The sequence below is a fragment of the Lepus europaeus genome, chromosome 2 (genome assembly GCF_033115175.1).
Source record: "Lepus europaeus isolate LE1 chromosome 2, mLepTim1.pri, whole genome shotgun sequence".
NCBI lineage: Eukaryota > Metazoa > Chordata > Mammalia > Lagomorpha > Leporidae > Lepus > Lepus europaeus.
The window spans coordinates 91,006,428-91,019,636 of NC_084828.1; the positions used below are offsets into that span (position 1 = coordinate 91,006,428).

General features: G+C 38.9%; 1 protein-coding gene across 11 annotated transcripts in view; it reads right to left on the reverse strand.

Annotated features, from left to right (window-relative positions):
- Positions 1 to 13,209, reverse strand: part of LPP (LIM domain containing preferred translocation partner in lipoma) — a 742,983-nt gene that overhangs the window by 193,924 nt on the left and 535,850 nt on the right. For all 11 annotated transcript variants that reach the window (XM_062210203.1, XM_062210206.1, XM_062210207.1 and 8 more), the window contains one exon: positions 4,766 to 4,892. In XM_062210203.1, the coding sequence (XP_062066187.1) occupies positions 4,766 to 4,892 (127 nt within the window). The remainder of the gene's footprint in view (positions 1 to 4,765; positions 4,893 to 13,209) is intronic.

Sequence of the window (13,209 nt, forward strand, 5' to 3'; positions counted from 1 at the left end):
GGTCTCTCATGCAGGTACAGGAGCCTCAGCACCTGGGCCACTGCCTTCCTGGGCCACAGCAGAGAGCTGGACTGGAAGAGGAGCAACCAGGACTAGAACCCGGCGCCCATATGGGATGCTGGCGCTGCAGGCGGAGGATTAACCAAGTGAGCCACAGTGCCAGCCCCTAAAACCATTTTTTTTTTTTTTAAATCCAGAATTCAATCAAGACTCTTGCCTGCTTTTGAATGGTAGGTCTCTTTAGTCTCCTTTAAATTAGATTGTCTTTTATTCTACTGAGAATTTTGAAAAATACAGAAAAGTTTTCTTGAGGACATTACATGGATTTTTAAATGTTCTAACAGCTGTATTAGAGTTATGTATTTCATCAAGACTTACACAGGTGATATTGGTATACTTTCTATATCATATCAGTTGCCCCATTGCTGGTGATGCTAAATTTGTCACCCATACAGATCTCATCATTGTAAAGGCATCTTTCCTTCTTTGTACTTATATCATCTGTGAGGGGACTTATTAATACTTTTAAGCATATCATAATTATAGTCATTCTTTAAATATAAAAAACTGTTAAAAGTGATGACGACTCCATAAAAACAACAACAATATATTCTTGAATTATTCTACTAAAAGAAATAAGAGGAAGAGCATGAAAAGAAAGTAAAATGACACAGGAAGTCTACTCTGTTGACACCATTTATCCATATTTTGTTCCTTCTCACTCTCTGGTACAGTGTGTGGTCTAGCAGGTGATATCTGATATGAAATAACTTAATTACCTTCAGCAGAATCAGCTGTACTTTTAGTGAAAATGCCAGCATTAAAAAGAAAAAGTGACAGAGAAAGAAAATAGGTTATGGGCATTCGCTGGGGCTAGGAATGGTATCTCAAGAGCAAGATATTCTTCTAAAGTCATGCTTGGCAATGCTCTTTCCAGCCCAGAATAGGCCTAAGATAAAATTCTAGTAATGTACAAGAGAAGACTTTATTCCTCTTGGGTCAGGCAATGTGGATGTACACATACTTCTATATAATCTTCCTTCTCTCATCTTCAGGCAGACTTATGGACTCTTTCTTCTATGGTAACATGGTGCCCTGGTCAGACTCAACACAGAGCTGATAACAGCAATGAAATCTTTACCCATGTGCCTCTCCTGCTGTTCCCTGGAGACTGTAAGCTCTGTGTGGGCACAACCTCTGCATCTGGTGTCCCTAATCCCCAACGCGGTGCAGACCCAGAGGTGCCTGGGCAATGTTGAAAAAGTAGAGCAGGAAACAGCAGTTTTGTTTACAAGGCCTTTGCCTCTTGACTTCACTTTGCCAGGAAGAGGCAGAGTCAGCCTTCAGTCAAGGCACTTGGCTCTGGAGCTCACTGTCTTCACCGCCATCCATGGAACAGCTCCTGGGGCATTTGATCACAAAGTGGGTGGATTCATTCTAGGAGATAAAGTCCTTTAGCCAGAATTTGAGATTTCTCTATATTAGGTCCAATCTACTTCTCCAGCCTATTACCCAATATTTGCTATTGATCACATGGGTGTTTTGCTCCACATTTTTTTTATTCCATGCTGTACTAACATTCTCCTCGGTAGAAATGACCATACTTTTCTATTTTGTTGCAACTTCTAAGTCTCAATTAGCACAATCTAAAAAGACTTACTCAAAGGCTAACTACTCCTTAAATATCTTTACATTCCTGTTTCTGGATGTGCTCTATTTTCTAAGTTCTCAAAGAATACTGGCTGAACTTTGATTTGGCCACTTGTCACTTTCTGTCTTGTGTGTTGTGCTACAACAGACTAAAAGCACTTTTGAAGACAAAACACATGTCTACCTGCCGGACCACCTAATAGAGTAGCCTGAACATAATGGGCACTTAGATGTTTCCCTCAGACAGTAAATTTTCCCTGAATAAACCTGGCATCAAGTTATATATTATTCAATCTACTTGCTTAGAAAATACCCATCCCTTATTTTCTAACTCCCCAAAACTAATGTCTACAAACCCTCTTCTAAACATATAGCTGGGCTAGCTTTCACTATCCTCTACAGTTGTAGTATAAGTGTATATACCTAGAGCCTGGTTTGTAATCCAGCACACCAACATATTGCCCAATTTTTTTTTTTTTTAACATTTCTGTGCCTTAGTTACCTGATTTGGAAATAATGATAGCATGTACTTTACAGGATTCAGTTTTTCTCTAAGGATGACATGGTTAATCGCTATAAAGGACATAAAATACTGCTGTCATAGGATAACCACTCACTAAAAGCCATTTTTCCACATTACCTCTCAGGATTATTGATCACAGTTTGGCAACAATTATTTACCATTGGGTGACATATGTACTATTGTTGCTATGATCTAAAGTTTAAGTATTATCAAGGAGTTCCTAATGGGCATATCTTATTTTCAAAAATAACCTGCAAGTTCCAAGAACATGGGAGAACTTTGGTTATTGAACATATTCTTTAAGCCAAAAATGTGGCTGAGTGCTTTCTATAAGTATTTTACTCAGTAACAGTATAGCTAGTTTTTATTCCCATAATTACAGATATAAAAATGAAGGTACAGAGGCAGTAAGACATTTGTTCAAGTTTTCTAAGCTTGTATATAGTAAAGACAATTCTTGAAGGCAAACAAATTAATTTATAGCTGTTTCCCTGAGTGTTCAGTTATATTCATTAACACAATTAACTATTAACACAATTACCATCTATGTTCAGCTTTCCCTATTGCTATATCTTTGGTTGCTATGATACTTGTAGCAAATATAAGTAAGCTAGCTTTTCATTTCAGTATAGCCTAATATAGACCTCATTGTTCACTTTTTTTTTTTTTTGGGGGGGGGACTAGTCTTCCCAGTATGCTGTGTAACACTAGGAACTTATTCCTTAGGTCAAATTCTGCTTTGGTACTCATTATCCAAACTCTTCCTACTCCCTACCTCAACCTCTAGTAATTAACATTTGTGTTCAGATAGAGTTTTTTTTAAGCTCCCTCATGTGAAGGAGGACATGTTGCATTTGTCTTTCTGTGAGTGGTTTGTTTCACTTAAAATGATGTCCTCCAGGTCCATCCATTTTGCTACAAATGGCAGGATTTCATTCTATTTTCTGTTGCTGCAGAGTATACCATTGTGTAAGTATACCATATTTTCTTAATGTACTCATCTGATGATGGACACCTTGGTTGATTCCATATCTTGGCTAATGTGGATGGTGCTGCAATAAACATGGTGGAAGTCTCTTTGATATAATAATTCCATGATTTTTCAGATACATACCCTTTAGTGGAATTGTTAGATCAATATGGTAGTTCTATTTCTAGTTTTAAAAAACATCCTTGATGTTTTCCAGGATTTAATCAGTATACATACACCCAACTGAATTTTGAAAAAGATGCCAAGAAACCACAGTTGAAGAAGGATGTAGTCTGAAATGGTGCTATCAAAACTGGATATACTTCAGCAATTAGATTCCTGCCCCTCACTATACACAAAAATCAATTAAAGACAGATCAAATGCCTAAATGTAAGACTTGTAATTATGAAATTTCTGTAAGAAAACAAGGGAGACTTCAGGACCTTGGAGTATGCAATGATTTTCTGGCTAAGACCTGAAAAAGCACAAGCAAAGAAGTAAAACTAGACAAATGACATTATATCCAACTCAGAAGCTTCTACACAGCTAAAGATACAATCAATAGAATGAAGAATAGGAGAAAACATTTGTAAGCTACTTATCCCATAAAGGATTATTACCCAGAATACATCAGGAATTCAAAAAACTCAACAATAAAAAGCAATCAATCCAGTTAAGAAATAGACAAAAGACCTGAATAGCCAGTTCTCAAAAGAGGAAATACAAATGGCCAAAAAGGAAAAAAAAAAAAAGGACTCAATTTCACTTGATGTCAGGGAAATGCAAATCAAAACCACAATGAGATATAACCTCACCCCTGTTAAAATGGCTATTATCAAAAAGACAGAAAATAACAAATGCTGGTAAACATCTGGAGAAAAGAGAGCTCTCATACACTGTAGGTGGGAATGTCAGTCAGCACAGCCACGATGGAAAACAGTATGGGGAATTCTTCAAAAACCAGAAATAGAACTTCTAAAATTTGTTGCTTTTGACCTAAGTTTTCTTATACCTCTTATCACTTTCTAGGTAGACAAGTAACTATTTCTGTACTTGTCTTATCTTTTCTAAACAATTGCAACCTCCCTGAGGCAGGTTTTTGAGACCACAGTGACCCATGATTGGCAAGTACAGATTTATACATCAACTAATGGACTGGATACATTAACTATCCACAGTTACTCACAATTTGGAGGCAGAAGTTAGATGTATTTTCCTGGACTTAGGGAAAGGACTAGAAAACAGAGTTCAGCCAATACTCAATTCCACATTTTATGCATAAATCTTTAGATAAGGGAGAAAACTAAATGTACACAGACACCCTATTTCTGCCTAGTAGAAAGCTAATGAGCTGTCAAACATTGTCTTAAAATCAGATTTGTGCCTCAGCCAACTCTAAGGACCACTGAGATGGTAATACAGGGAAGCAGGCATTCGTGGCCGTCTTCCAATGCAGTGCCCAGCAGTGTTCTGTGGTGTGTGCACGCACACCAGCTTCCACGCATCCACACCCCAATTTCTCATCGGTGTGGTGGGTATAGTTGAAAACACTGCTCTGTGATTAAGAAACAAAAGCACAAAAGGACCTTTACTTTAGAAATCTGCTCTAGGCTCCACTCACCGAAGTATTCTTCCGAAGGTGGATTGTCCATGTCATACAGCATCTTTTTGGTCAGGTGCTCAAGCTCATCTTCTGGACGAAATGAAGGCGGGACAGATGCAGGCCCCATTGACACTGTGTGTCCACCCTGGAAGGCAGAAAGTACAATTATTTAGTTGCAATCTATTTATCAACCAAGGCAATCAGCCAGATCAGGTAGTGTTCACAACAGTAGAAAAATGACAGGAATTTGCTGTTAGGACACCTGAGTTTTAGGCCAAATCACTCTATTCATTTGCCTTATCTGGATTAGTCATCTAGCAGCCTCTGGCAATCCTATTGATACAATAGAAAGACTCTATTTTGTTCAACAATATCTAAGCAGTCAACATACACCCTTGTATGTTTACTAAAAAAAGACACTTCAGCTTCTCCCTCTAATGGACTTTACAGTCAAGTCGGAGGTATAGGATATTAATGACTAAAGAGAAAACAGCTAGAGAAAGCACAAGAAGGGTGTTGGTGGAGACCTTTCACCTAGCCTGAGAGGAAGACTTCCTGAGTAGATACAGCATTGAGGATCAGGACTTGTTCCAACTGATGGACAGGGAACATACAGGTAGTTTCTCACATTCAGGTGACATTAGGAACTTCTGTCAGTTGTGCATTTCTGGACCACATATAAAGCTTGAGATAGGAAATGAGATGAATCTTATCAAGTACAGGGGCCCAGAAAGTGAAGGGCCTTTTGTTCCAGTTAAGGAAGTTGAGTAATTTTCTTCCCCCATCACCCTTAACAGATATCAAATGGGGATGACAAGTCAGTAGCATTGACAATGGGCTAGGTGAATGAGCCAGAAGAAGAGCCATGTAGAATCAAGTGTCAGATGAGACAGCACCTGAGAGAATGGAACGAGAATACAAAGCGTGTAGAGAAAGAAGAAGGTCAGATGTTAGGTGTAAAATAGCTTTGTGTTATGTAAATAAAAGGGAATTTATTATGCTTTTCTTTGCCGATATTGTAACTATTTCCAACATCCTGCTCTGACATCCATAATCAAAGTGTTACAAAAATAGAAACACTTATTAAAAGCTTAGAAATGATGATGTCCACCATGGCTAATGGGCATAGATGTCGACTGGGAATGCTTTTACCTTGATGTTTATGCATTTTTAAAATAATTGGCTAAGAGTTTCTTGTTTCAGAAACATGGATCAGTTAAACAAGACCAAAAGCTGCATGTTCATTCTCCTTTTATTTAGCTATATCAAATTAGTTGTCAGCTATGAAAACCTCATCAAAAATAAATCCCAGTACAAACATTCTTACTACAAAAACAATAATTATAAGATGGATATTAATCATTTGTGTGAGGTCTAATGCATGAAATGCCTTCTATACACATGTGCGAATGTTTATTGGTATGACTTTGACCTTTTCTGTCTAGTAATTTTTCAGTTTTCTAAAATGTACAAGTTGGAATCCAGATATACAGAGTGAAAAGACTGTAAATCATTTATGCTGCTCAGTAACCTTAGTCTTGGACTTTATTTCATTATTGGATGATGTAGATTGGAGATCAAAAAGTAGGGAATGAATTTTAGCATATGTCAGGTGACAGAGAGAAGAAACAGAGCTGCACGCCTGGATCTCAGTATTATGATGCCGATCTCCTCAAATTGAGAGATGTGAAAACCGAGACCCAGAAAGACCAGGGCAGGGCTGGTAATGATTTTGATGGTAAAATCAGGGTAAAGTGCCATCCTATACTCACTCACTTATTCAATGAACATTAAAATATAAATTTAGGGCATCCTCTAAACTGCAACCTTCACCTGATTTTTAGAGCTGCTGTGAGGATTACAGGAACCCTTGAGTCATTTATTCTCTTGCTTATTTGTTTATCCACTCATTCTCACAATGGCTACTTTGTATACCTTATATAACACCAGGTAGGGACACAAAGACATTTTTGCCTTTGGGAGGAGAAGAGTCTAAGGAGGGTAAGAAACAGACACAGATGATTACTTATGAAATGCATAGCATATTGGTGGGCACGTGCATGAATATGAACACTGGGTAAGTGACTGGCAGGTATTATTAAATTTTAAATTGCATATACACTATCTACCTCCAGGAAATATTATTCAGAAATACTAAGTATGTAAAATCACGTGACCACGGTTAGTTACAGGAGTCATATTTGAGAGAAAAAGGACTAAAAAGTAACCCTGGTATTAACCATCAAAAGGATGAACTAAATAGACAATGATTGCCAGACGCATTGTAAATCTCCTTGTAGAAACATGGAAAGATGATCAACACAGCTTAATAAATTAACAAATTCAGTTGTAGAATAAATGATTGTCCCACGTTCATAAAGTAGCTATAGTTTACTTACTCACAGAGACAGGAAACATGTCTGAAAGAACAGACACTGAAGTGTTAAGGGGGATTACCTCTGGGGAGCATAATCCTAGGGGTGTTCACTTCATAAATTCATGTAGAATGTCCCAATCCATGGAACATAAATTTTTAAACATGACTACTTCGAGTGACAGAGGCATACCATACACTACAAACATCCCAGAGCAGGCTCCTAACCCAGGTCAAGTGGGAGACTTGTAATTTGGTGGTTCAGCATTTAGGTTTGGAAGGGTGGAGAGACAGGGTGAAGTAATCACTGCCAAGCCTCAATGGGGTGTTTAGGGATTCTCTTTGAGTCAGGGGTCCTAGGCCTTGGATGATAAGATGAACAATGAAGATTCTTATGACCTAAACTCCCTTTTGGCAGAAATGGCATCCATAAAAATGCACAAAAATTTACATTTTCAAGAAGGTCACCCACTATCAGGAACACAAGTGCATGTTCTCAGGAATACAGAGACAACGCAAAGAATGTAGGGATTTTCATCAGGTGTAATATCTGGTTAGATCTTTCTGGAGTACATGGTAGAAGAGAGAGAGACAGGAATGACATGGGAGTGTTTATCATAATATGTTCATGGCAGAGACAGTAAAGGGATGTATTGTGGCAGTGGTGTTATGGCTGGAGATAGAAATTTAATTAGGATGCTAATTTGGTATCCTTAGGTAAACTTGTCAAGACTTCAGATTTTGTTCTGTACAATGGGGGTGTCCATACTACCAGCTAGTCTTTGTGAGAACTAAAGTGAGATAATCTACATCTCATGCTATATAGAACTTAAATACTACAGACCATTTCAATAAAGGGGATTCTCCCAGTTCAGGTAACAAAAGTGACAACAAGGATGGTGAAGTGATCTACATCTTTTCTCCAGGTCTGTAGTAAAGGGAAGCTTGATCTGACTCCAAATTCCATGCATTTATTTTGCCACCAGACATTGCTTCCAATAGAGAAAGTCCTATTTTCTAGCTCTTTTCATATGTAATAGTATCTCTAATAATAATTGTGCTAGCTGCTTTAATTCAGTGGACAACTACAAAGAACATCTGATAATTCTTGCTTCTGGTCTTCGAGTAGACATCCAGGGAATAGACATAATTTATTTTTACATAAGCCCCCTTTTTAAATAATTTTTTACTTATATAAGATGAACAGATTTCATGTATTTCATATATAAAGATCCAGGGGCATAGCTGATGCTCCCACCCTATCTTATTTCCCACCCATACTTCTCCTTCTTTCCCCTTTTCTTTGAATTTTTGTTTTACAATGACATACTTTCAGTTTACTTTGTAATCATAAGCGTAATCCTTCAATATCTAAAGAATTCAACATCCCCTTTCAGTGCACACAAATGTAGCAAGGAGGCCCAGACTGTCCTCTATAAATTTAAGCCAGAAGACCAGATTTTACCCTTATTATTTACATTTGGAATACAAGTCTATTTTCAAAGTACTTTATCAGTGTTTTTTAAATTTTAGGAAAAATCTATCATTCTTTTTATCGTCCAAATACTTTCTTTTGGCTTGCCATTTTGTTTCTGAAATAACAAACTTAGGAAAGCTCTTTTCTTTTGGATTTTATATTTTATAAGATGCTCATGGATTCCTTGTATGTCCTAGGAGGAAAGACCACATGAGACCATTTCTTCCTGTGTCTTTATTTGGTTACAACATCCCTAACCCCACATTCCCCCCCAGTGCCTAATACTTAGCACTCCCGGAGTACATGTGGATCCTGGATCCTCACTTATGAGAAGGATCACACCAAGGAAGACAGGCCAGGGCTTTTTCTCAGTGTTTATGTCCTCTAAGTTTTATCATTCTTAAAAAGAGAAATCGTCCCCTAATAATTTCTCTCTCCTAACTTAACTTAGGACTCAATATATCCTAAAAAAATTTATAACTGTGCTGAAATTATTTTTAGTATCCAACTTCTATCATCGTGTATGGGGAATAAAACATAATTGAAAATTGGGGTATTGGAAGGTAATGCTTTTTATTTCTTCAAAAGCAGAAGTGGGGGAAAGCAGAGCAGCATATTCACTGTGGCATAATATTCTTCATATTTGCACGACCATTTCCAAAGCACTCACTTGCATGTAAATGTCATCTCAGATGCTTATGCAATAGCCCTGTATGACATGCAATCCTCTTTCATGAAAGACATTGAAGCTCAAGATGATAAGTGAACCACACTGCATGACTGTGCCACTGCTGAAAAATGGCAGAACCTGACTGAAGCCACGGTTCGCTGAGTTGGGTGTATTTCTGCTACACTGCAAGGCTTGTAGAGTTCCAACAGCATTTCTCTAAGTCCTTCAAGCTCCACTAATGGCTTTTAGTCTACTGACTCCATTGTCTCAGCACAGCTTTTTTTTTTTTAAGAATAGAAGTTTACTGCTAGATAGCAAAACAAAGGCACTGTGAAACAAATATAAACAAAGCCTCCAGGCTTTTCTACGCAAAAGAAATTCTTATAAAGGGTCACTACCAATCACTAATACGTATTCTTCGAAACCTTTGAACTTCTTTGAAAGACAAAATAACATGATGTTATTCATTGGTAAGTTATCAAGTAATAGATTTCAAAGGAGTTCTTCAAATATTTTTTTTTTTTTTTTTTTACAGGCAGAGTTAGTGAGACAGAGAAAGATATTCCTTCTGTTGGTTCACCCCTCAAATGGCTGCTATAGCCGGCGCTCTGCACGGATCTGAAGCCAGGAGCCAGGTGCTTCCTCCTGGTCTTCCATACGGATGCAGGGCCCAAGCCATCCTCCACTGCACTCACGGGCCACAGCAGAGAGCTGGACTGGAAGAGGAGCAACCAGGACAGAATCTGGCGCCCCAACCGGGACTAGAACCTGGGGTGCCGGTGCCGCAGGCGGAGGATTAGCCTAGTGAGCCGCTCAACGGCCAAATTTTTCTTAACATACCCTTCCCTAAGGGATTTCCAGGTGCCAAGAATTATAAAGTCAGATTACTCAGAGTTCCTGCTTCTGACAAGTCACTGAGAGACACAAAAATAGAGAATTGTAATAAAGTATAAGCAGTAGAGCAATGCTATAAACCCAGTGCTCTGAATTGAAAGTTGCCAGGAAGAGATGACAACTTAGTCTGATCTTGAAGGATGAACTGGCTTTCTCCAGAGAAAGAAAGGGAAGGATGGAAGAAAAGGAGTGGAGAGAGGGAGAAAGGGGAGGAAAAGGGGGAGAGGGTGGGGAAGGAAAAAAATGAAAGATATTCCAAAAATAGAGTATACAAAAAAACATGTGTATCAGAAAAACTACTCAGAAACAGAGGAGAAATAAAGCTAGGACAAGGCTAGGGAGGTGGGCTGTGGTCAATGCTAAGAGGATGTCACTAGAAGATTCTAAACTTGGAGATGCCTTTATTAAAGTCAGGCTTCTAAAATAAGAACACTGGGAAACAGCATCAAACACCAAGGCCTTCAAAACAAAAAACAAGCAGTTATCCTGCTATTGCTGAACAATGAATAGCTAATATGTTTAAAGAGGTATAGCAGAGACTGCTAACTGTACCACCCAATCTGTTTCCTACTCTTTCTGGGCACACAGCTAGAACCCATTTCCCACTCCATCTTGTAGTTAGACGTGGCCATGTGAGGCACCAGGAGAAGGAACCCAGGGCCCTGAGCCACCTCATTGAGCAAAGCCGTCCACTCTCCATGCCAGATGGCTGGCCTATTTCAGTGGAGGGACTGGGAAGAAATACACTCAATGGTTAATGGCTAAAGGTCCTGGGAATGTGAGTGGTTTATATTCTTTCTTTTTACACATTTCTGCATTTTCCTTTTTCTACAATAAAGGTTGTTTCTCAAATGGAAAATATACATGCTTCTGCCACCATTTTTTTCTTTGCTATTGCTAGGTTCTCCTTAGGGACAAAGGTGACTGTCATCAAGGGAGGACTCAATACGATGCCAAATTTACACCAAATTTGGGTCTAAGGCCCTGGTAAATGGCAGGAGTGGGACTGTGTAATAACAAGGACTGGTTTTGGCAAACAAAATATGCATGAAGAGATTTCTTTTTGAACAAGCAAACTCCACCAGATTAAGAATAACACTAATAGCAATGTTCATCTTATTTATGTAATAACACTTGGTGGTGTTTGAAGTGTTTTATATGTTCTTACCTAGGAACCCATAATTACAGAAGACCTGACTACTTAGAATCTCTTTAATCTTAGTTGCACCTTTAACTTGCCCAGAGATTTTGATCAAATCATTTCCTTTTCCTGGGCCTCGGTTTCTTTATGTGCAATATGATATTTTCAAAGACTCCTTTGATTATACTGTATCACATTTTTTGCATCCATAATATGCAGGGTACCCGCTATTACCCATGGTTAGGATGAATTATAGAATTTATACTTATGGATACTCTGTAGTCTATAAAAACCAATGCACTGAGTAAGTGGAAACCTCATTTTTTAGAGATTTCCATTTCTAACGGGATATAAGTCACCTGTCAGCATCCCCTGAAGCATCCAGAACTTCACTCAGCATTCTGAATCTGAGTAAGCAGTGGGCAGTTCACAAGGTTTCTGCAGCCTACTGAACTTTCACTACACTGGGTTATGAAATCCGGAACATAAGAAGGTTAACCACCTAATCCTAATACTGTCCCTTCCTTTGGTAGAGAGGAAAAAGATCCCATCACCTTTCTAAAGAAGAAAAAGCACCATCAAGGCCTGCACTAAATTGCAAATGGTAAAGACTCCCAGAACGCCTCTGCCTTCATTCACTGCTATTGCAATTAGAAGAGTTAAATAGATGTGCAAAGTCTTTTTTTTTTTTTTTTTTTAACAAATGACTCCCTAGTAGCTGTCACCACATCAGCCTCCTGCCTCCTGAGTTGCTCTGACGCTCACAATGGTCATTGTCCTCCCTTAAGTCCTTACTTGCTGCTTGGTTCCTAGTTACACGGTGCTAGATAATTTGGACTTAGTGCAAAGCTGAACCTTACCAGAAAAGCATTGCCCAGGCAGGTAAAACCTCAGGAATAGGCAGCCAAGATATTCAGGAAGATTACATGATAATGAATACTCTATCACTCTGGGTACCAGAGCTGCTCATTTTTCTTGTCCATTTGTAATGATGTACAAGAGGTTCCTTCTCTCAGAGGGAAAATAACTTCAATTATGTGTTCTTGAAAAAAGAAACATTGAAATTATCTTCTTTTCAAAAGGTAGAATTAGTTCCATTTTAGAGCTGAAAGCCTGCCAGAAAAAAATATATTTCTGATATTTTCATCCCCCCACCCCCAACACTTAGCTGTGTCAAGTTTGCAGTTTGCAATTTCCTCTGACTGTTCCCACTGTCTGCCTCTCACTGAATTATCATATTCGACTCTCAATGTCTCACCATTTAAAGGAAGAAGGACCCTGCAGCCAGGAACAGATGTTTTAGGGGACACTATTCTCTTTCATGCTAAAAGCAATGCACCACAGAGTACTAAAGGGGCAGCACAGACTTTTAAAATATTTATTTTATTTATTTGAAAGACAGGGGCTACAGAGAGAGGTAGAGACACAGAGAGAGCTCTGTCTTCCATCTGTTGGTTCACTCCCTCAAATGGCCGCTACGGCTGGAGCTGAGTTAATCCAAAGCCAGGAGCTTCTTCCAGGTCTCCCACACGGGTGCAGGGGCCCAAGGACCTGGGCCATCTTCCACTGCTTTCCCAGGCACATTAGCAGAGAGTGGGATTGGAAGTGGAGCAGCTGAGACTTGAACCAGCACCCATATGGGATGCTGGCACTGCAAGCCTGGGCTTTAACCCACTGCACCACAGCGCTGGCTCTGGAACTGACTCTGAATGGAAATCTTTAGCAAACATTCTTCTCCACATCACTGGAGTAGAAACCCATGCACTTGGTTATATTCTAAATTCCAGTTCCTTAAAGAATGAATGGTAAGGGTACAAAGAGATAAACCCCTAAATCATGACTTTAAAAGTTTAAGTTGATTCTAGTTTTGAAACCCATTGCAGTCAGTCTTAAACCTTCCAAAGCT